The following is a 25,564-nucleotide window of genomic DNA, read 5'->3' as shown; positions in this document are numbered from 1 at the left end:
CACCAGCTGGCGCAGGCACGTATCCACCGACACATACACATGCAAACACACAGCTGGCCCAGATGGATCATCGCGGCGCTGACCCCAAAGGCCCCTGTGCCCTGTGACGACAGATTTATGCTCACACAGAGGGTCCTGGCTCTGGATCAGGTGACCAGGAATATTCAAAGCCTCTGAGAAGCTTTCCACAGCCTACCTGCCGAGTCGCCCCCTGACAGCAATCCATTAACAAACAGGTCCCAGGAGAACCCGGGACCTTCAGCACGAGGGATGTGAGCGCAAAAACGAACACATGCATCTCTTCACAGGACACGATGAAACCACCTGGATGTAAATCTTTCAGATAAGGCTACAGTTCACTTCCTGTTCCAGAGTAAGTGCAGAGGAGGCATGTTTTCTTCATTTGTTGTATTCACATTAAAACCACAACCACTCATTAAACTGCTAAACGTTCTCCTCCCAGCTATAAATAAAAGAAATAAAATGTGGCTCCTATTATTTCTGTTGCTGGATCACTCTATTATTTCTATGAGTCGGTTATTAAGTGTGTGTGGAAGTGTAGTGTCAGGTTAGTGGTTACACAGAGTACTGTCCATTCACCTTGCATCATGATAACTGGCGGTGTGTGTGTCTATGAGCACGTTCTTAATGGCTTTATGGCTCAACTGAACTCCACTGTTCTCCTATCTGCTCCAGAGCTGAGGTAGCTGATAAGGAGCCATGCGCTGGAACACACTATTATAACGTTTGAGACAAAGGGCCAAAGCCCACAAATCATGTTGAGTCTGCCAGGACAAAACTGAAAACAGGATTTTACAGAGCCACAACACATCCCCTAAAATTCTCCCAAAAGGTCGGCAGTGAGGCAAAAGGCGCAGGCAGTTAAGCAAACTGGAGGCACCGAGATGGCAGAAGTGTCGCTGACTGGTACTATAGCTTCGGATAATCTCTGAAAATACACCCAATACGATTTAGGATAAGCATTCTTTTTCACGACCCTGTTTCCTCACACGGATCAAAGATTTCATTTAATCCAGCTCTAGCCTTCCAGGGTGCGCAGGTCTGCCAGAAGTTTCTCTGAGCTGTGCGCGTAAAAGTGGAGACCTTGGGAAAGATTTTTTGAATAGTGTGAGAAGCGGTCCTCAAAGTGCGTTTAGGGAAAAGGGAAGTTCAGGGAAAAGTTATGCTGTTTGTAAATAAAACCCAGGGATATTTACTGAATTGTGAACAGGAGGGGTTACCCGGAGTTATGCGCCAAGCGGAGAGATTTCTTATCTGACAGCCCGCAGCGCTGTGCCTTAAAGACAACTTAAAGAATGTTTACCGTGAAAGTAAAATTCAAGCTAAGGTTAACAACCTTAAAACTAAAAATTACTTTGGATAAGCACATTGTCTGCTACTGGTTATCAAAACCAGCATCTCTTGATAAAGAGGATTCCGCTTGAATGTATGGACACATTTTAATATAACTGGGAACCACACAAAACAGTTCAAACAGTTGTGGTATGCTGGCATGGATGTATGTATGGGACTTACGTGTTAATATCATCTCTTAATGTCTCGGTCGCGACCAGCTTCAGCATAAACCCAAACTCTGGCTGCGCCTCGGCAGGCAACGACTTTCCAGTCAGGTCTACTCCACCGTTAGAACGAAGTCCGCATGATAAATCCAGTAAAGAGAAAACTCAAACTACACAACCGGCTGCAAATGTCCTCTGACCGTGGCGCAAGTCAGTAAATCCATGGCTCTTATTTGATAAAGCTGAGACAGACAGAATCCCACAATCTTCAAATCCTTCCAACGCCGTGTGTCCCTGAATGAAGCAGGAATGTGAATGGAGAGCAGAGTGATTCAAGCTTTAGGAATGGGCAACTCTGCCGTGGCTCCACCCCCACCCACTCTGCTGCTCCCCACCTGATAAGGAGCTGGGAGACACTCACTCAGAGACCAGCCTCAACAGATCGTAATAGATAGATGTATTATTTTAAACAATGATTACATCTATCATATTAATGCGCCTCAATGCGCACTAGTCATTACATCTAAGCTGCTGGGCTCTCAGATCCACGTGGCAGCGTCTGTGGATGGCGTTTGTCTCCCTTTTGATAATTTCATTTTCTGAGTTTAGTTTACCGATATAAAATCGAAAGTGATTAATTGCGGCTCCCCGGGATCTCTTCTGTGCTCGGAGCTGCCTGAGCCTCTACCACTCCCCTATAAGCAGCAATTGACATGTAGGTTGGTAGCCAGTTTGCATATCATTAGAAACTAGAGGAGACAACTGTGAGACGCTCTTTTGTGGCGGGAGATTAGTTTGAAAAGCGCAAGTGGTGCCGTGAAAAGAAAACTGTAGCAGGTATGGTAATGCCTTTGCCCCTGCCCTTGTCCATGGCGCGCCTGGCGCACGTACACCACGCTCAGACTGAATGCAAACAACCGATTTAGATCGTTGGATAAATATTAGACAATATTAGTCGTGTTGTTTTAAAGCAAACTGTCCAAATGGTCCACCATTTTTTTATTTTTTTTTCGTCATAGTCTCTTCTATCTGGACTTCTCATCCAGAGCTTTCCAAGAACAATTAAGAGGCCAGTCGGCTCTGTGTTATTGCCATGGTAACAAGCAGTGCTGAGGTGGTGCAAAGAGGGGGAAGCCAGACGAGTCACCATGTGGCAGGGAAATACATGTAATCCAAAGCTTTGGACTGCCAGAAGGGAAAGGATGATGCAGAAAATCCTGGCTAACTGTGCGGCCCGCTGTTGGCTGCCATACCAGCCTCAGCTGACGGTGGAGTCAACCCAGTGATTCAACCCAGAGAAACCCTGCCAGCTATTAAAGTGAGCATGCCACATGTACAGTAGGTCTTCAAAACACAGGTGTTACTCATATGTAGTCTATGCCTAAAAGGCACATGTGTTCATTTCAGGTTCTGGGAGTCATTTAAAATTTTTGCTAAACATCTTCTGCAGCATACGGAACATTTTTATTCTTCTCCTTCTTCTTCTTCTTTTTTAATATACCTTCAACTTAGATCCTCATTTAATGTCTTTGCAGGGTCCTAGACTCTCTATAATAATTAATAATTATGACTTTTGGCAGCTATATTTCATATATATATCATTGAATAGATTGAATGTTTTAGATGTTCACTACAGAAAGTGAAGCATAACCTCTGTTGGAGTCTCTGAACTCTCAGGTGTAATTTGACACATAGCTGTGACAGAAATCAGTTTGGAGTTTTCTTAGTCTTGTGTTAAGGATGAACAGGAGACTTCTTTAAAGGCTGATTAACTCCATGAACATACCTTCATAGACACACTGTACATTTCTTTCTTTGCTGACTTTTTGGCAAACAAAAGAAATGTAAGACCAGACTTTCAGGGATCATATGCTTTTCATGCAATTTCTAAGTATAGTAATCCATGTCTGAAGGGAACGCTGTTCCTTTTCTGATGATTATTTATATACCTGCCACATCAGGTCTGTGAAAACCATAAATATGTTAAGCAAAGTCAACAAAGCACAAGGACCCACACGAATAGTTGGTGCAACATGATTCAGATGAGGAAATATATGACCAAAGACTAGGTAAACATTACTAAGACTATGATATTCAATAGCAGCTTCCCATGTGATCAGTATTTAATGCTATAGACACATCCTGTACTATTCAAAAAGTAAGGTGTGTTCTGCTCTTGGTTTCTTCCCATTAAGAGGAAGTTTTTCCATGCCACCATGCTTGGCCTTAGGCTTTTGGTACTGTTCAGCGCCTTGATGAGACAGTCAACACAATTTTTGTATTGATATATATTGAAATGTGCTAGAGCACAAGCATGAAAATTATGGATATAAATCAGAACCACCAATGGCGCATAAATATCTATATAACCAGAGGGAGGGAAAAGATAATTATGGTGTGTTGCATGAGAGAGAGAAAGAGAGGGAGACAGGTTGGGAAAGGATAGAGGGAGAGAAAGCAAAGGGAAGGAGGAGAGATGAAGAGAGATTACCAAACAGGGCCAAATCCCCGCACCGCAAAACCCCGACCACCCAGAGGCTGCACCGAAAACCCCGACCCAAAGCGGTCTACTGAGATGGGTCAGCAATCCTGTACGGGGATGAGGGAGGTCATGCTCCTGAGTTGTTTCGTGGCAGTAAATACACGATAATGCCAGTGAATGTTGATGAATGTGTGTGGTAAAGATTGAAAGATCAGACAAACAGACTGCCGCTGCTGCCAGTTGCTCTGGGGCAAATGAGTGTGTCTCTTTAGTGTCTACAATTTTCACTCATCAAAGCTCATCAGACTCAGGCGCTTGTTTGGCTTATGATTCAGATACAGATCAAATACACTCAAGTATAATAAGGGCTTTGGACAAAAGAAAGGAAATGAGGAGATATAGCGGCGTTACAGTCGACAGACACAAGGGATTAGAGCCGGCATCCTTGGAAAAGAAATAAAAATAAATACTTTACCTTCAAGGCGTGGGAGTACTGGTGGATCTTTTGTGTCATAGTAACTTTTACTCATGTCTCGATTGGTTCTAAATGGTTACGTCTATGTACAAATTTAAAAAAATCCCCATGTGTATCAACCAAACAAAACGCAGGCATTTGATTTTAATAAAAATGCCCTTGTGGCTGCTGGATTGTTAGGTGAAGCTACTGTTGTAGGTTGTAAAGTTTACAGTGTCACCTCTGACCCCGAGACACATAGGGAGGGGCTGAAAGAGGAAAACAAAGCAAATGAGCATCAGATATGATAAAGTAATGTCAACAAAAAAAGACTTTAATGAGACAGAGATAGGCAGGAATGCAGTGAAAATGACGACTAAATGATGGTGGCGGCTAAAACGCAGAAGGGCATAAACGGCAAAAGTGAGAATGAAGATGAAAGGTTTCCTCAGACACAGAGACCCTTCCTCTGGGCTAGCCTTGGGGTTTACGCTCCCTTCTTTTGCCATTCCTAACCCCAAACAGCGGGGCCAAGAGAGGGTCAGCTGACGGACGCGTCAGTCCAACACACACACAAACACCCAAGGCCACGTCAACAAAGACTCACAAAAGAGATAACCAAATTATGGGGCTGCAAAGGTCTCTGCGACCCTCCTGGAATAAAGATAGCGAGATGTTAAGTTTATGGACGTAAATATCTTTACTTTCACTGATTTTCTTTTAGCAAGGCAGCAGTACACTGTTAATTTGGATCTGAGCAACTGCTGCTTAAACCTTAACTCTAATCCTCCAAAGACAAGTGTGTGTCTTCTGCTTTTCACTGATGTTGTAATAAATTGAACTGCTATCTCTCTGTGTGTGTGTGAGAGAGAGAGAGACAGACAGAGAGTCAGGGTGGATAATCTTTTCATAACAGGAATCTCCAGAAATAGCTCATCCATAGTCTTGGGGATCAGCCCAATAAGACACTGATTAGAGAGAGAGAAAGAGAGCGAGCGAGCATATGCTCCCGTACACACAATGGTGAGGAGGAAGTGTAAGGAGACAGAGGCTTGGACCAGCACTCACACAAACACACGCACAAACAAAGGAAGTGTGAAGCAGACAGTGGACCAAATGCCTCGCCGCTAGCCTCTCCATGCTTTGATGAACTGACCACGGATCACAATAGAGGCGGGAGGCTGACACACACTTACACAAACAATGGATCCGCGTTTTACTACCTACTAATAATATGTATTTTTAATCCAGAGGGTACATTAAAAACACTTTATGGTGGATTGTCGGAGGTTTACACCACAGTAGTTAGAGCGTATTTAGGTTATGGCAGAAGAACAAAAGCTAAAGCAGGAAAAATAAACTTTAGAGGGGGAGCTGCCGAAGATTGCAAAGGCATAATGGGTCTTTAAGTAGTGTGTGAGGTTCTGTGCGCACGTCTACTTGTATACATATACGCGCACACATTATTTAAAAGAGATTTTAAAAAGTGCTGTGTTAATGGCCTTTAAAAAAAACCTCACCATAACGTTTTTCCTCATTAAACACATATTTATAGCGTAATGCGCTATAAATATGTGTTTAATGCTAAAGTTGTATGTGCATGAATTCACTACATAGCAGACACATATATTCAGTTCCTCAATGTAATTTTCCATGATCAGAAACTCTTGTATTTATAAGTTACAAAACACTGTTCCAGGCCTTCGGCTAAATGTGGACTAGCAATAAGCTTAAAAAATTGTAAGATTTTCAAGTCTTAACAAATCTACTTGGTTCCTAGTATCCAAAACTGAAGGTACTTGCACATTAAGATTATATACCCTGACCAGCCACAACATTAAAACCACTTAAATGATAAGTAAATAACATTGACCATCTTGTGGTAATCTAATGTTCTGCTGGGAAACCTTTGGACCTGGCATTCATGTGGATGTTACTTAGACATGTACCAGCCCCCTAGACCAGACCAGGCACCCCCACCCCGTAGCAATGACACTCCTTGATGGCAGCAGCCATCCCCAGCAGGATGCAGCCTGACACGGGCACACACACAAAAACAGTTTAGGAACAACTCAGAAAACATGAAGAACAGCTAAGGTGTTGACCTGGCCTCCAAATTCACTAGATCCTAAACTGATCATGCATCTGTGGGATGATCTACAGAGGCCCCTCCCCTCAACCCATAGGACCCGAAGACCCCCACTAACAACATTCTGTTGCCAGACACCACAGGACACCCTCAGAAGACCCATGTCCATTCTCTGATGAGTCACAACTGTTTTGGAGGCACAAGGGAGACCTACACAATATTAGGCAGGTGGTCATAATTTTCTGGAATCTCGCACATGAAAATCAGGAGAAAATGCAGTCGTCAAGCAGTAAGGACGTGTTTGTGGTTCTCTCACTTTGTGAAGGTAAAAATATTGAGTCCATCCAATCCTGAGACGATGTTGCTACTAATAATGGATCCACACAATCCACTTGACTGTGAACACCACCAGGCAGTATGCGTCATTTAGGGACATGTAGAAGAGATTCGGATGAAAACGTCTGCATATATGGGGACATTCAGAGAAAAGAGTCAAACCTGTTGCAAAAACTTCAGTGATACAAATGTGTGACAATTTTTCACGATAAATATAGACTTGGTGCATAAACTCCCTCTTGAATCCAGGTCCGAGGTTGAATTTGTGCCCTAATTTATCTAAAGACACTCAAGTGTGTATTACGACTTGAAACACGGGTTATGAACAGATTGGAATTAAAGACAATGTGAAATATATCGTTATCATTCCTAATATCAGTCTGACTGCTCAGAAGTGTCCAACACTGTCAAACACATTAACAACAGCTGGGTCACATTTCCTTTACTAACACTGGAAGTGACTGGAGCCATTACTGCCTTGAGTTAGCTGAGAAGTTATTGTTGTTGTTTTTTTGTTTTTTTTAACTCAGCTGTCTGTAAATCCTGCTTTGGGCACCGCTGACATCTTAAAGGAGTTAAATCACTGTTTCCCTGAAAAACACTACCATATGTGGTTTCTACTCAACCTTGGCTTGTAGACAATGGCAGAGAGATTTCCCGGCCAACTCTAATGTGTAAATGAGCAAGGATACGCACATCTTTTAGTTTATACACCGCTGTACTGTCTGTCTGTCAGATATTATAGATTTCATCCACAAAATAAACCCACTGTACACCAGCTGTATGGGCTAAATGTATTGTAGCAGACAAATACTCACAGATACTAAACGTCTACAGTATTCTTACGAAGTCTAACTATGCTCTCTAGTGTCCTGATCAAGAGGAAGATGCTTGTAGAGGAGCACAGATACAGGCACAGAGCTCCAGATTATTGCTCATACTTTTGTTATTAGTCAAGCTAGGGGAAAGCAGGAGCAGTGATAGTTTAGAGGTAGTAGTGGTAGAGCTAAGAGATGCAGAAAAAAATTATAGAAAAACAAGTTGGCACTGTTATCAGTGTTATTTATTCTGTAACATTTAAAGAGTTGTTTAAAATAATTTAAAATAAGATGACACCTCTACTTAAAGTTTCTGAGGAAATTGCGGTAGTTTTTCTTCAAACACTTTGGTTGATTGTGTCTTTAATCTCATGACTAGGACAGGAAAACAATGTTTTATATCAAAGTAGCAGTGGTTGCTGGTCCGTAGTGAATGAAGCATTCTGGTTTGATTTATTTCTAAAGGCTCTAAGACGACTGGAGGAATAAGTATAAAGAGTTACTGTGTGTGTGTGTGTGTGTGTGTGTGTGTGGGTGTGTGTGTGTGTGTGTGACCACATTCTCTAAGAATTACAAGAGGCGGAGGTCTGCCTGGGAAACCAACATGAATACTTGGGGAGGGGTTAATGATGCCAACCATATGGCTGTGAAATGAAGACGCATTCTCTGAGCTGCGCCGCAATGCCTGGAAGTTTCCAGAGTTCCTCTTCCAAACTGAGAGAAGTACAATAATTACCCTTTTGGATTAACATGTGTTCCATGCCGCCTTACTTTCCAAACGGAACACACTGGAGGCAAAATAATCCAAATAAGTCTTTTATGGCTATTTAACTTTTATTTCCACAGACTATAAATAAAAGGGGGCCATGGTTTTGATTTTGAGATTCGAAAATGGCTTAAATAGCAGTTGGTTTGTCTTAAAGAGTACAGTTCACACATCTTGCCCTTATGTAGCTAATGTATTTAAGTCTTTGAGATCGTCCCTGCTACAATGTCCATGTGGACTCCCTTTAAAGCAAAGACAGTCATTCTGGTGCGCAACAAAAATGTAGCGACATGGGGCTGTTGATACTGACTGACATCTTGATGAATTGTTCTGGATAATGGCCGAGTTGGCACATACTCGGAGGAGCAGGCATGAGTGTCAAACGTACGCCAAATAACTTTCAGCAGCCGTGAATCACGGGGGCCACAGAGTGCATGATTTAAGCTGCAATGAGACTGAAATGAGCCCCGCAGCTACATTTGTGGAAGTTTAAGTGTGACCGAGTGAAAACAAGGTGTGACTGGGTGGATGTCTGATATGAAAAGAAGATGAAAAAATATGACATCATGGTGAAAAGATTGATACAAGTTTGTTTGTATGAACACATGCCTGTTTTCTGCATGAGTGGTATGTTTTTATCTTTTGAAGACATCACTGTGCCCCTCCATGAGTTTGGACTGACGTGTCCAAAAACACATTTGACAATAGAAAGTGCAGAACTTCAATTTTCTTTCCCGTCTTGCAAAAATTATAAAAACCAAATTCCAAAGTGACGTATATCCATTCTCTCTCTCTCTGTCTGTCTTTCTCTCTCCATTACCAGCCGGAGAGTAACACAGGAAGTTGATGCTTTTGTCTTTTCTGCCTCGACCTGTGAACTCCTTTGAACCCCGACCTCTAGTGATTCACGTGACAAACCATGCAGACATCAAGGCTGTCACGACAAACACAAACCAGGTTCAGCCAGGAGATTATCACTGATCCGGAGGCTCCTTTAGCCAAAGTGCACAGAGCAGGTTTAAATTTCAGAACGATTTCTGTAAGCCAGTAGCAACTTACTGCTCGGTGCGTCGTTTTCTGGAGATAAGACGAGTGAAAGTGGTGCTCCAGATCACAGACAGATGAGACAAAGGACAGATAAGGGCCTGAAATCCATTTCTCATTTTTCCTCTAATATAGAAAACGTTATTTTATGAGACTAATATGATTACATTACTAGCACTGGACTTTGATGTTGGATGTTAATGACTGCAGGATCAAACAAGATACATTTAATAAATGTGGCTGACACAAATTTATATTTCTTAACAATTCCTTTATCTGACAGAAATACTGCTGTTATGTTTATTGTGCCGACTACTATTTACTGCCTTGGTGTGTTAGGACAAGACAAAGCTACAGCCTTGGGGTTGGAATATGAAGCCAATGGGGAAATGTCAAAAACTGCAGTTCCTTGAGTGGCCACTTCAGGCTGGCTCCAGACACAAGTCAGTCTCCACAGACCTCCATGTTAAAATGCCCAGACAAAGACATGTTCACAACCTGATCCACACAGTCTTCACCCCTTTGTCCATTTTTGAATCAGCTGTGAGTTAGTCGCAGTCAGACACAGTCAAGATGGCGATGGTAGACTGAGCTTCAAACCACTCTTTAGGATCTTGTGTTTGACGTCACAGAGGTTTTGTCTACGTTTATATACAATCCATGAGCAAGACCAAGCTAACTATGTTACATGCCACGAGTACAAACAAAGATCATCTTGAAATGTGCATATTAACAAAAATTCCATAGTGCTGCCATATGTTGTTGTGGTTGTCATTGTTTGTCTTCTCTTCCTCCTGGTAAAATACTTGAGATTAAAGGGCTCTATTTCTTATATCTCATTTTGCTTTGTGTGCAAGTATGTTTTTCCTCTTCAGCTCTGGGCTGCCAAATAACAGCAGGAAGGCAGAGATCAGCCAGTGGTTATTAACTCATTCTTCACGTGACAGCCTTGACCTACTAAACTATGGTTGGACACAAGATTTCCCAGACAAATGCCTTGCACATGCAAGAATTAAAGAAGTTTGGGAAGAAATGTGTAGGTGTGCACCTGTGCAAATTGAGCTGCATGCTCGACATATTTTTCCGGTAGCCTTCTGTAAGCATTGACTGACAAAGAAGGCTTTTAATATGATTAAGAAGGGCCTTAGTTTAGGTGGGGGAAATCTAAATGCTTGTTTTTATGCATAGCTGACCCAAATCCAGCACACAGGAATCTGAGGAATCTGGTATATTAAGCTAAATACAAATAAACAGGAGGAAGTTGATGTATGCGTTGAAAGAGAAGGAAGCATCCCTGTAGATATGCAGACATACGTGTTATAAATGGACTGTGACCAGTTTGTCTGAAGAAAATAAGATGAAGAATAGTATTGTAATATTTTTGTAAATGTATTACGTTTCGTTGGGTCTGCAGTTATCATTGTGTTCCCTTCTTAAACATTAATCCGTACATCAGATGTTATATAGGTATAAATGTCTATGGTTCATTTTCTGTAGTCTCTTAGATACATTTCAACACTTTATGTGATTAACCTTAGAGCTCTATGCCCTCATTCACCCTCTTTCTCTCTCGTTCCTACACATAGACACAGTTAGTTTATTTACTCTGGGAGCTAATGGACAGCACTGCTGTGTTTGAGAGTGAGGGCACTGGGTGAAGAACAGGAGCCACAGTCAGACCCGTGACTCCCCCCTGATCCCTCTGCTCCTCATTGGTCCCAGGAGGATGATAGCTCAACTCCTGAGTACGGAGGGAGACTAATACCATGCAGCTGGAGGTTGGCAGCAGCGGCAGAGCCTCCATATGACCAACAGATTGGGTTTTGGCTCTCATCGCTGACCTTCCTCTTTTCACGCAGTGCCCCCATTTCCCCTCGGACGAAGGAACGTGAGTGGACAGGAAACTTGAGACAAGGATACTGGAGAAATGCTCTGAATACATTTTCAACATAAATACATATAAACATAATAAACGACCGCCATAATGTAATGTTTTTTTTTATAATTCACTTTTTATTGCTTTTCTTTTTAACAGAACACAAGCAAACACTCGACCAATGCCAGGAGACAAAGAACAAAAACATGATTCCAGGCATACATTAGACAAGTCAAAGACCACACCAACAACAACCACAATAATAATAATAATAATAATAATAATAATAATAATAATGGAAAAAAAAAAAAAAAAAAAAAAAAAAAAAAAAAAAAAAAAAAAAAAAAAAAAAAAAAAAAAGGAGATATTACTCACAGAGACATCACAGAGACATCATATATGGATCCCATATTTTCCTGCATTCTTCCTCCCTATTATTTAGCCTAGAAATTAAAGCTTCATAGCTGGCTATTTTGGTCATTTCTCCCACCCACTCATTAAATGGGACCTCATTTTTTGACTTCCAGTGCCTTAGAACAATCCTAGATCCCGTAGTAAGGGCCAATCTACACCAGAGAATTTGTTGAGATGATAACTCCACTCCCTCTGGTATTATGCCCAAAATGCATAAGGCAGGACTCGGTATTATCTCCATCCTTAATGCTTCACTGATGCATGAAGTTATTTTTCCCCAGAAATTTTGTGTCAATTCACATTCATACAACATATGTAACAGTGTTCCCCTACTTCTCTCACATCTCCAACAACTCTCTGATTCACAGAGCTTTAGTCTTGCCATCTTGCAAGGAGTCCAATAAACCCTATGTATAATTTTATATCTAATTAAGCGTGTCTGCATCTCTCTAGATATCTTATACCAGGACCCGGTTATTTCCTTCCACTTCTCCATCGCAATCTCACCCTGTAGATCTGCCTCCCATGCTCTCTTAAGGCCTTCCAGTTTTGGTGGGTGAGACTGTCTTATAAGACTATAATATCTCGAGGCCCCGCTTCTAACCCCCTGATCTCCCTGCATTAGTTTTTGTAGTTCTGTTAGGGGTAGTAGAGGGAGTTTTTGTTGTGCTGCCGTTATACAGCTTCTTAACTGCAAGTATTTCCAAAAATCTCTTTTAGGGATTTTGTATTTATTAGCCAGATGAGTGAAGCTCATTAAGTTATTGCCTTCAAAAACATCTCCAATATAAATGATCCCTGCTTCAACCCACGACTTCCAATACAGGGTTTTTTTGCCCACTTTCAGTAGGTTATTATGCCATAAAGATGATCTTCTAGTAAAAGAGGGGTTTAAGCCTGTGAGACGATGTGATGCTTGCCAGGTTTCTCTTGCAAATGATAACAATGGATTCTTTGAAGGAACTTCTCCTCCACTTTGTGAAATAAAAGCCTGTATAGGTATTGGTTCACTAAGTTCCCTTTCAATCCCGACCCAACTTGGAGCTTGGTCCTCTGTGGTATGTATTTTAGCCAGCTGCTTAAGAGAAAAGGCATAGTGATACCAGTCCATTCTTGGCAGGTTAAGACCTCCATCTTCCTTTGCCGCATACATTTTAATTCTATTCAGACGAGGTCTTTTACCTCCCCACAAAAAGGCAGCGACCGCTGTATTAAATCTTTTAAGTAGTAAGGGAGGGAGGTTCACAGGTAGTAGATATAAGATATAATTGAGTTGTGGAACTATCATCATTTTAAGAATGTTTATTTTTCCCAGCAATGATAACCCTAACTTATTCCAGTTTTGAAGAGTACCCTCAGTTTTCAGAAGTATGGGTAGGATGTTTTCTGTCATTATATCTTTTAAACCTGGTGTAAGCTTAATACCCAAATACACTAGTCCCGAAGGAAGCCATTTAAACTGCCAGTTTTGCTTTATGCTCGATGGGCAAGAACCAGACAGCGGCATTGCTTCTGATTTTCCCCAATTTATTTTGTAACCTGAGATATGGGAGAAAGCATCAATCACAGATAGGATTTGGGGGACAGCTATCACCGGATTTGAGGTCAATAACAGAATGTCATCTGCATACAAAAATAATTTATGTTCCATCTTTCCAGCTTGGATTCCTTTAATATTTGTGTTCTTTCTGATGGCAGCAGCTAGAGGTTCTAAAGCTAAGGCAAAAATTAGAGGGCTCAGGGGGCAGCCCTGTCTTGTACCCCGGTGCAGAAAGAAAGGTGGGGATATGTTCCCATTTGTTAACACTGAAGCCTTGGGGTTATTATATAAAAGTTTAACCCATTTTATAAATGAGGCGCCTAATCCGAACCTAGATAGTGTCCCAAACAGGTAACCCCACTCCACTCTGTCAAACGCTTTCTCAGCGTCGAGGGAAAACGCAACCATAGGCTCGGGGCTATTCCTTACTTGCCAAATTAAATGAAGTAATCTACGAACATTATCTGCTGAGGACCTTCCTCGGATAAAGCCAACTTGGTCTGTATGTATAAGACTGGGCAGGTGCGTCTCCAACCTTATGGCTAAAATCTTGGCCAATATTTTAGCATCTACATTTATTAAAGAAACTGGGCGATAACTTCCACATTGCTGGGCATCCTTCCCTTTTTTATGGATCAAAGTTATGATTGCCGATTGCATGCTTTCTGGCATCTTGCCCCTTTCAATTGCATCTTTAAAAACTATCACTAATCTTGGTGCTATCAGGTCCATGAATTCTTTATAAAAATCGGTCGGTAGCCCATCTTCCCCAGGGGACTTCCCAGAGCTCATTTTTTTTATGGCTTGTTGAACTTCGTCTAATGTAATATCTCCCCCAATTTCTTTCTGTTTTTCCTCCGATAAAATCGGCAGATGCACTTGCGACAAAAAATTATCTATATCCTCTTGCTCTATTGTGCCTTGTGATGTGTATAATTTTTGGTAAAATACCCTAAATATCTCGTTGATTTCTCCTCTATCTGTTGCTAAGGTCCCTTTTTCATTCTCCACCGAGGTTATTAGAGTACGACTGTACTGCTGTTTTGCTCTCTGGGCCAGAAATCTGCCAGCTGCTTCACCTTGCTCATAGTATCTCTGTCTACACTGAAACATAGCATACTCCGCCTTTTTCTGTAAAATAGAATTTAGTTCTAATTTCCTTTTGTTTAACTGTGTAAACACAACTGGATCTACCTGGGAAGCATGTATTATTTCCAGATCTTTAATCTCTTTCTCCAGCTCGAGTAGTCGCATATTAGTTTGTTTTTTTAGATAAGAACTGTGTTGTATTAAGCGACCCCTCAAGCAGGCTTTAAATGCATCCCACTCTATACCTGGATTGGAAGTTGACCCTTCATTGAATTCCCAAAACTCAAGAATTTCCTTTCTAATAAAGTTACAGGATTTTTCATTTCGGAGCAGTGAGGTGTTAAGTCTCCAACGGCTTCTCGGGGTTTCTGATAAGGACGCAGTGCCTAACAATACTTCAACCGGGGCATGATCTGACAATACAATGTTACCAATTGAGGCCGTGATAGTTGTACTTACTAATTGTTTGGATATTAGGAAATAATCTATTCGCGAGTATGAAGCATGTGGGTTAGAGTAAAAGGTGTACTCCCTCTCCTGTGGGTGTAAGACCCTCCAAATATCAACCAGGCCCAGCTCCTCTTCCAAAACTTCGATGGCTACTTGTGATTTATGTACTGATTTAGTTGTATTAGCAACTTTTGATTTATCTAGGGTCGGGTCCCTCACCTGATTAAAATCCCCGCCGATAATAACATATGTATTCCCCATTTGTTTCACCACATTACATATGTCAACGAAAAAATCTGGGGAGTCTACATTTGGTGCATAGATATTGATAAGGGAGCATCTGCTGCCAAATAAATCTACACTGATCGCGACCCATCTGCCATCTCTATCTGAAATTTGCTTGTGAATAGTGATGTTTAAGTTTTTACGAAACAGTATGCAGACACCTCTCTGGTTAGATGAATAGGCACTGTAAAATATTTTACCAACCCAATCCCTTTGTAATTTGGTTGACTCTTCGTTATTCAGATGAGTCTCCTGTAAAAAGCAGATGTCCACCTTTTTTTGTTTCAAGTACAAAAGAAGTTTCTTCCTCTTAGTAGCCAGATTTGCCCCTTTAATATTCCATGATAGTAACTTTAGTACGTCTGCCATATTAACTTAGAACTTCTATTTTATCCTCTGCCATCTTATCCATCCTCGATATGAAGAATGACCCCAACCTGATGCTTCCCTGTATAAGAGATGTGCACATCTGCAGCAAAAAAAGGAGAAAAAGAAGAAAAGAAAAACACAAAAAACAAAACAAACAAAAAAAAAAAAAAAAAAAAAAAAAAAAAAAAAAAAAAAAAAAAAAAAACCTGAAATACACATACGAGAACCCCGGGGGACAGGAGGTTCTCCAAAATCGCTTAAACTAAAACAACGGCATAATACGTCCGTGAAGCTCGACATCCTTACCTGCCCGACACCCCCCCCCCCCCCCAACCTTCAATACACGTCCTTATTATAAAACGCAACGCTCAACTGAACCTGTATTTGTACAAGTGAGCAATTGAATCCAAAACGAAATTCCTATAAAGAACAGGAATTAATATCCCTTATTTATATTCCAAAAAACAAAATAAAGGTAGATTTATCCCAAAGTAACATGTCTGTCGTTATAACAGCAAATCAACATTTAAACTTGTGAACACACGCAAATTCAAACAATTGGTCATGTCTATGGCTATAACTATAATTAGTAATAAACCCCACAAAGTTCAACACGCAGGCTCACCTAAACCTAATATGTAAACGGCTCCGGTCTCTCCATCCATCATCAGTAACCTCCGTGTGGCGTTTGGATCTTCCTTAGGCTCTCTTGGAGATGAAACTTTTCACCTCCTCTGGAGAGGTGAATGCATGTCGAACATTGTCCGCCACAACTCTCAGCACGGCTGGGTATATCATAGTGTACCGGAGCCCTTTCTCCTGTAGCTGTTTCTTTACTCCATCAAACTTTTTGCGCCTCTGAATAATGTCCTGTGAGAGATCCTGAAAGAAAGATACTCTTTTGCCTCTCCATTCCACCCGCTCCTTCTCACGGGCCGCTTTTAGCACTGCTTCTCTGGCCCCGAACTTGAGGAAACGCACCAGGACATGCCGGTCTCTGTTGCCCCGCTGCCCTGTTCTATGGGCGCGCTCGATCTCAAAGTCCGGACCCATTTCCATATCTAATGCTTCTTCCAGAAATGTCTGCACAAAGCTTTGCATGTCTCCTCCTTCGACGCCCTCCGCCACTCCAACAATACGAACATTATTACGGCGACCGGCATCTTCCAAGTACGTTATTTTCTCCTGAAGCTGGGCGATTGCTTTGCTAGCCGTGTCTACCGCCACCCTCATGCTTTGGTCATGATCCTCCAACGCCGAAATACGGGTCTCAGCTTCCGTCACTCGAGCTCCTAAATTCTCCACCGCCGCTTTGACCGCATCCATGCCCGATTTCAGGTCACTCATATTGGATGCGATGCCTTGTAGCAGTGTTTTAATACTCGTTAGCTCAGCTGCGGTGTCCGCCTGCGGTGGATCCGGAGTGGACGTCATGTGCTCGCCTGTGTCCTCCTGAGTCTGTCGAGCCGTACTTCTTAAGCCGTACTGTGTAAGGGTTTTTTGGACTGGTTGCATGTTAATATAAAGTTCCTAACCTCCGCGCACCTATTTGTTGTGTTTAAAATATGTCTATAATTATATAAAAGAGGGGGTAAGGTGAACGGGTTTTCTCCGAGTTTCTCTAAGCAGCCATCTTGGGTGCTCGCTCCACCGGAAGTCTCCGCCATAATGTAATGTTAAAATGCAGTAATGGCAACTGTGAGACAGTCAGCTGGAGTAGGAATAGGCCAAAGCTTTATATCTACTTTGACAAAGGTTTTAACAGCAGACAAAAAGACAAGAGTCCACAGCTAAAGCTAGCAGTTCTGTTAGGATGTAACAACACAGTGTAAACATCATATAAAAATGCTTGCAGTAATAATGATGACCGCAAGTATACCGTTCTCTATCCTATTTTTATGATTTTAGCATGCTAGCATTTGCAAATTAGCAATCTTCTGAGGCTAATGCCATTTGTTTTTCAGATATTTAGCCATAACCTAAGGTACTGGGAATATAAAAATGTCAATGTGGTGTTGGGTGAAAGTGTACTCTGGTGAAAATCTGTGGACAAACTTTCTTCTGCCATATAATCCAATGGGTAATCTATCCAAAGTCACGTTGAGACAGAACAAAACAAACGCATGGTGTTTGTATAGAGGGGCATTTGCTCTCTGTCATTTTAAACTGCAAATATTTTAGCATTTAATTAGAAGGGACACCACGATGTTTATGCTAGTCACAAACAGCTGTAATTTTCACAGTGATCCCTATTTACAACAGACCCCTTGTGTCAAAAAGATATCGGCACAGAGAGCTCAAACCATGCCATTATCTGAAGAATAAAATGTCTCAGGCCTTATGACCCATAAACATTCTCTTTTACTTCCTAACTTTTACTGCTAATGGCTTCAATGCAATGAGGCAAGAAAAAGGAGAAGGAAGTAAAGTGAAGAAGCTGCTTGGTAAGTGTGTTCTCAGAGCTTTATTCACCCAGAGCTTTTGAATTCGATCTTCAGAAAATGTTGCGCTCATGAGGCTTTAGACAGCCAGGCTTTTCTAGCTCATATTTCAGTGCGTGCATATTGTAAAAGCCACTCAAGTGGTTCACATGACAGCTATATTGACCCTGCAGAAATACTGACAAAGACAATAAAAGACCCAACATGTTTACCATTCATTAAGTTTCAAATGAAGGCTATTTGAGAAACTGACAGACGGACACACAAAGAATCTGTGTTAGAACAAAATGCATGTTCACAGTCACCTCAGGCTAAATCAAACAAACCCTCATTTTCATAACATTCCCAGAATGCCTTGTTCAGAAGAACCTTACAGATCTGCTGCTTTGTTTTATAACCAGTGAATGAAAATGATTGTGTTCTAGGATGCAGAAGGCAACTGTGTGACCTGTTGTGGAGGTTAGCCCAAGAAATGCTGGACACACATAATGTTCATTGACCCTGACCTCAACCACACACACATCCAACACATAAAGTTGTCAAAGTGTCACTTGGCCTACATGCTAATGCTAAGCGCCCCAGTGCTTCTATTATTACCAGCTGTAAAGAGTTAAAATAGAGGTTGGCTCGGACATGGAGGGTGACAACACTTAGCCAGTGGCCTTGTGTTCACCCATTCAGGGCGGCGAAGGGGTTAGGACCCATGAATGACCGCAAGGTGAAAGGTCACTGGCAACGCCTCTTGATCTGAAGGAGGATGGGACATTAAGTGGCTGATCAGTGTGAAGAGTGATCGTATAGAAGCGCCACAGAGGTCTCCAGTGGGAGTAGTAGGCAAAAAAGACAGAAAATGAAGACGAACAGACCACGTCAGCACTGGCTCACTTGCTTAACTCGTGACTTTTTATAATAAGAAATAAAAACCAAAAGGTTGCTATGGATGCAGCTTACAGGAAGCTTATATAGCACCGTATGAACTTGTTACCACCCAGAACACAACTTGTGATGGATCACAATGTTGACCTGAAACCCCTTTTGCTTTGATATTCTTAGAGGAGGCTTTTAAAAGCCATGCAGGCCCAGAAGGCATCCTTCCTCTGAAGCTAGCCAGAACAGTTGACGCATTTTCCTTGGTGTTGTTCACAGCTCTAATGTCTCACTAACTATTGATGAGACTATTACCAGAATCAGAGACAAAGGGAGAGACGCACCACTGAAAGAATTCTTACAGGAAAGGGATGGGAAAAGTTTCTAACACCACAGATGGTGGTTGTATGACACATACCCTGGCCCTCCCCCCAAAAAAGCCAATCGTCTGCTTTTACCACTGTTTCAAATGTGTGGTGATAGCAGGAGCAGATGTACTCCCACTTTCCTTCCTTATTATTTTCCCAGCTAACTCCATAGATAAGAAAATGGACATTATTCATGAGCTCTGGTGGAATGAGTTTGAGATGTTGTTCATCTTATTTTATTGACTGGCCAAGCCATAGAGTCGGCTTGGGCAGTCAGTATAGTTGATGTCCTAAAAACATGCGCGTGCACAGTTGAAGTATATCTACACAAACCTTTGGTTCACACTCGCCACATATTTAAGTGTTTTTTCATCAGATTTGACAGGTAGTCATTATACATGCATTTGTTTTAGTAAGAGGCTTGGTTTTAAGGTGAAATTACTACACTTCTTTGCAAGATGGCTACTGAATGGTGAAACTTCCCTATAAGGACTATGACAGTCTCACATTTAGCTAACTATATTTCCTAGGCAGAAATGGTTTTGTCAATTAAGTGAGACTCAGATGTGGACTCAACAGTCAGGGATTTTTGAATGCTTTACCACAATGACAAATGCAGGATGGAAAGAATGAGGAGATGAAATATAATGTCTTTGCCTGCGGACATGGTGTGTTTGTCGGGTTCTTTATAGCAAAAAAGTCGTAGTGATTTTCCAACACAGAAATATCTTCGACGTGAGATAGAGGTGGTATGTAAGCTGAGCTTCCTTGAATGTCATTCTGTATTCTGCAAATCCATCTGTAATCAATTTCCTTCCCAATTTCTTGGCCTCCAGCTCTTCATATCTCGCCTTCCTTCACTCCCATTTCCATGAGGATACAGCCAGTGGTTTTATGGCCACCATAAAGAAATTCAAACTAAAATACTGGTACAGAAGATGCAGGAAGGAGGTCTAAGAATGTAACTGTCCTTGACATTATTATGTGTTAAATAGGGGTTGACTGTCCTTAACTTCCTTTAAGACTACTGGAAATACTCATTATTTAAGTCTACAAACACACATAGGACCACCCAAGTGTCTGACCTTATGATACTTTGGAGTGCACAACTACACTGATACACTGTTGGCTTGTATTGACAAAATTGATAGTGTTTGGAGGTTTACAACACGTCTTTTTTAATTTTTTTGGAAAACATGACCTTGTAGCTGACAGCAGGGACATAATTCACCATAATCAATGGCTTTGTGTATGTTTATGCCTTTCTTTGTTGGGGACATGGTCTGGGAGGGATGAATCTTGAGCCAGATGAGCTCAGATCTTCCACCACAAGGTTCAATAATCTAGCAATAAACAACGGTGGTGGAGTGTGATGTGCTTGATTTATTTCATTGATCTACAAGATCAATGAAATAAGTAAGTGAAGCAAGCAAGCAAGTGAAGCAAACTCTGTAAACACCCATAAGCTTCATGCTACATCCATCTAGCTCTACATTATTTTCTATAATTCCCATTTTACTGCCCCACTTTTGAGATGATTTTATTTCAGCTCACGTACATTTAAATAAAAAGCAGTTGCATGAACATTTTATTACATGAACAATTATTCTTCAGGTTTGATACACTGATTGATTTGCCCAGTTAAAACTAATATTAAACCTAGAAAAGAAAACGTCTCTTTTTGTCTTTGGTAAGTTAAGATTTTTAAACGCACATAGACTTGCTAGAAAAGTTAGTTGACTTGCAATTACTGTTCAATTGCCAGTAGCCGAATGGCCTTTTAGTTTCTTCTTTTGCTGTGTCATGTCTAACATCTCAATCAAGCCATAAAACAGAGATAGACAGCAGAATGGAGGCCAGGGACTGTCGTACTGATTGAGTTTGTTTGTTTTTTTACCTCGGTCTCTTTAAACTAACACAGACGGAACAATTTTTGTCACCAACAGAGGTGACAACTCTTCTTGGTTTCATGTCATGTCACAGATTTTGGAGCTCCAGACAATAAGTGACTACCAGAGTTATTGAAGCCAGTTATGCCTTACTCTCAACACGGATTCAAATCTTTGTCCCTTTTGGGCATTTTGAGAGCAGAGGTACGGTCATTAACCCTTTGTCTCTTTCCAATAAATTGCCAAAATAGATAAAGATCATCTGATTCGCTATAAGAGAATGCCTCAAAATCAACCTCATCTGATGAGTCAAAAATACCATCAAGAACAACAGGATTACCAAAATCTCCTGCAGCCTGACTCAGTAAATTAAAGATGGCCAACCCACTGAGACCAGTTAGAGCCGCTAAAAGCAGCAGACACACAGGAAATGAAGGCCCACTGGAGAGTAAACAAACAACATACCATGAGATCAGGCACCCCAAGAGGCAGTTAAGTCACCAGAGATGAGACCATTTTAATGGGGCACTAAAACTTGTTTTAAGTACCCATCTGGAATAGTTTCTTGTAGAATGTGGCTGTTTCACAGCTAATGACCAGTGACGAGTCGTCACGCCATCATCTTCCTCTCGTCTCACATCACCAGTCATTTTAGACTGTGTATCGGAAGCTTTGCATACCAAGTATTAGAAACATTCTGTTAAGTTGGTCACTTTCTGTAGATCACACCAACATTAACATGGTTTCCCTGTTACTCAGAGGTCACACTCTTCCCTCATTCCTCACAGGTGAAGACAAATGAGTGTGCATAGAAGAAATGCCCAAACCTCCTTAAACCTGAGCACATTTCTCTCATTCTTAGAGTTCAATACATCATCCCTAAATCCTGCTCATTTGTTATCAGTATTTTTCTGTGTACTGATATTATATATATTCTCCAAGTTCTTCACTGTCCTTTGTATTTTCAATCTACTCATTTTAGAAAATACTTATATTTCTGACGACCAAACTCTGCGTTTTGCTACTGCCACGTTCCTGACCCTCCTGGATACTGCAGCATGTTTTGCAGACGATCACAGATGGCTGATCGCTGGGAGAGCTATTGGCTGATACAAATCACAGGGTCTGTCTGAACTTATCTGTACTCATTTATATGCACAGAGTGCGGTTACAATAAGGGATAGAAATCTCTGATGTGTTTTTTTATACAGCACATCAATGTAGGAGCACATAAAAGTAGAACCTAAGTATAGCCTTGCCTTGCTGTGGAATAAAATAAATAAAATACAAAATAGAAGAAAGAAAATGTGCACAGAACACATTAGGCTAATGGAAGAAACAAAAAAAAATGTTGTTTTCTCGTCTACAATGTGCCCTGCAGTGCTACAAGGTTTTTACTAATCTACACTTGTGCACCGTGCACAGAGGTCGACTTGTGCTGATCAGGCTGGAGCAGAAAACCTATGGAAAAACCTGTGGCTGTGTTCTGCTGTTCCAGTCCTGCAGCCAGGACATCACAAAGCCGTCCACGTATCTGGGGCTTGAGTCCATTTTGAGTGTGCGCCAGGAAATTGTGTCACGATTCTCACGTCATCTGATTGGAATTTCTGATCAGCCATTATAGAGGTCGCAGATCACACTATTTAGGTAGACTAATAATCCATTCCCGACTGAGCATTTTTATTCTGATTGGGCTGTTTTTCTGATTCTCAGAGAAATATACAGTGTTCATGTAAACTCAGCAATTGTTTGTAGACATAATACATGTTTAATTTTAATTCATACAAGGCTAATTAAGACATTTCTTGCTACTCCACTCCCTCATTTGCTTTCTTTCTCTCTGGTTCTCTCATCGACAGTACATGAATACTCTCTAACACAGCAGTAGCCCTGCAGTATTGATTAAAGTTTTGCAAAGCACACTGTACACGGTGACTCACACTAATAAAGGAAGCTCTGTCTCTGCCAACAAAGCAGTACTGCTGGAAACAGCTTTCACACATTTCTGCTGATGGAGGGAGTAAAGGTGTAGGAGTGGACTGGTCTGAAAGGCTGCGGTGTGAAATAAAACATTCTCAGGCGCAGAGGCCGGAGTGAATTCCATAGTGTGTGCAAATATTTGTGCACACCACTTTGGGAATCCCAAGTTTTGCCAAATCAGGAGTTGTGTGAGTGTCAGGTCTACAAGGATTTACTCCCCGTTGGCACACAATGTCAGAGGACACTTGAAATGGCGAGCTTGTTGATCAGTTATGTTTAGCTGTTTGGGTCTGTGAGGGAGACAAGTATGGGGCACTGTAGAGTTGAAGAATGGGCAGTGAACACAACAATGAGAAGTCAAGAGCATGCATCAAGTGGGCTACTTGTGATCCTGCTGAAAAGACATCCCACTTGAGTCATGACTCAGGCTAGAGAAACAGAAATCAAAGAAAGGTTTGAAAAGTAAATTGGGATTCCGCTCAGTAAACAGCAGACAGCTACAAGCTCAGATCTGCTTTTGGTCTTAAGACAAAAAAAATTACTGTTAATAATTGTTAAAAATTAAATGACATTTGTATGTGACGTTAGTATCTTAAAGATAAAACATGGTCAGCATGGCTCTTATGTTGCAAGCTGCATGATCAAGCGTGTCTTCTTCTCTGAACTTGTTCTAGAGACAGAATCAATGAAAGATTTCTGGATCAATAAAACTGAGTTGGGTCATTTTAAAGCGAGCGTTACGAGACGCACTGAGTAATTTAATGTGTTAGAAAGAGAAAGTGAGAAAAAGGGCTGAAGGAGAGGTGAGGCACGGTAGAACAAGTAAAGTAAACAAGTTTGGCGTGAGCTCGCAGGAGTCACTGAGTTTAGCAAAACATTCCAGAGTCTTCGAAACAAGCGGCCTTGTGAGGCAGAAACAAGTGGGCTTTAAATCACTGAGCAGGAACAGCGCTGAAGGTCTCTAATTCAATCACAAATATCTCAAGAGTGTTCACCTTTATACACCGACATGTCAAGTTAAGTGACTACCAGTCACCTATTTAACAGCGGGACAATCAGTCAAAATGGCGTGGCAAAACCTAATAACCTGCAAGAGGACGATATGACTCATGCGGCCTACAATGTTACTGGGAGTTCCACAAAAAAAACATGCAGATGCAAAAATAATGTGATTATTTATTGCATTGAAAATATCTGAAAACCTTTGGAAACAAATAGTGTCACGTACTCTACATATAAAAAAAACAGAAGGTCGTATAATGTTGGCATTTATTGTATTGACATAGGCTGTGGTTAATGTAGAAATCACATATAAAAAAGTGAAGCCACATCATCCTGCATAACTCACACGGTGGCCAGGCCAAACAGAAGTCTGAGAAAGAGTGAACTGATAGCTTCTGGAGACAACACAAAGCATTGAAAGTGCTCTGAAATCAGATGCATGAAGAGCAGGCAAATTGCAAGTACTTTAATAAAATCCTTCACTAAGACTGGAGAAAAGATTTAAAATGATTTAAAATGTGAAAACATAGACATTTAAATTATACATATTGTACAAAAGGTCCACCATGTTTTGATGACAATCAAAAAGAGTGAAAAGCTCTACAGAAAGTTAGTAATTGAACCTTGAACAGGGGTTGTTTTGATAAAATGCTTTGTCCAAGGTCAATAATAAAACATTTTAACCTAAGTGATCAATTTATAAAGTGTTGATTTTGGCTCATATAGTAACATTAAATCACCCTTAATGACTGAAACATGATTGGCATGTTGTATTATTTTAAAGTCAAATGGTATCAACTGCAAAACAAATAAAAACCATACACCAACAGGAAAAGATGGATGAGGGAGAGGAAGAAAATACAGTATGTCCCTGGCACAAGTCCCACAGTCATGTCTAGTCGAGCTCGACGGCAGTCATATAGTACACACATACGAGTGCTAACACAGTAAAGGAGTCTGTGCATGCTTTTAGGTATTCTGCATTACTCACACACATTCACAACCGCACAAACAACCTCCTTATGACTCTTTCAGTAGTTTAAATGCAGCACACTTTACTCATGAGACACATATGGACTTCAATAAAATCTCAGGAGGCGCTTCACACAAAACGATGGCCTACTTTTTTACATCCTCACGCCTGGAATGCAACGCAGGCACACATAGTGCACAGTGGAGCTGCTGATAAATTAATAAAAAGGTACTATTTATAGGCAATCAAATTGAGCAGCGCCTTGACCTAAATGTCAAGGCATAGTGAAATGTGTTGAAGAGGAAACTGGTGCCCCATAAAGAAGAACAGAGTAAAGTGACCAGCGTGATGTGCTGAGGTGAAGCGTGATTTCAAACCACCAGGAAAACAAGATTTAAATAGAAGCAGTCTGTTTTTTAAGGGGAATAATTGTCCAGTAAGAACTTAGACAAAGCACATATTGAGACCAAGACCACAAACAATTGTTGACAATAAATGTACGTTCTGCAATC

The 25,564-nt window shown here is 41.1% G+C and overlaps 1 protein-coding gene across 3 annotated transcripts in view; it reads right to left on the bottom strand.

The window, feature by feature from the left end:
• Positions 1-25,564, bottom strand: part of dlc1 (DLC1 Rho GTPase activating protein) — an 82,279-nt gene that overhangs the window by 20,562 nt on the left and 36,153 nt on the right. Inside the window, exon 1 of one of the 3 annotated variants that reach the window (XM_084573507.1) lies at positions 1,537-2,060. The exons of the other annotated variants lie outside the window; for them this stretch is intronic. Coding sequence (XP_084429633.1) covers positions 1,537-1,549 — 13 coding nt within the window. The 5' untranslated portion in view covers positions 1,550-2,060. Of the gene's footprint in view, positions 1-1,536; positions 2,061-25,564 lie in introns of those variants that run through there. 3 annotated transcript variants of the gene reach the window in all.

The sequence above is a fragment of the Chelon labrosus genome (assembly GCF_963514085.1).
Source record: "Chelon labrosus genome assembly, chromosome: 2".
Lineage (NCBI taxonomy): Eukaryota > Metazoa > Chordata > Actinopteri > Mugiliformes > Mugilidae > Chelon > Chelon labrosus.
This window is presented reverse-complemented; position numbering and strand designations above follow the sequence as displayed.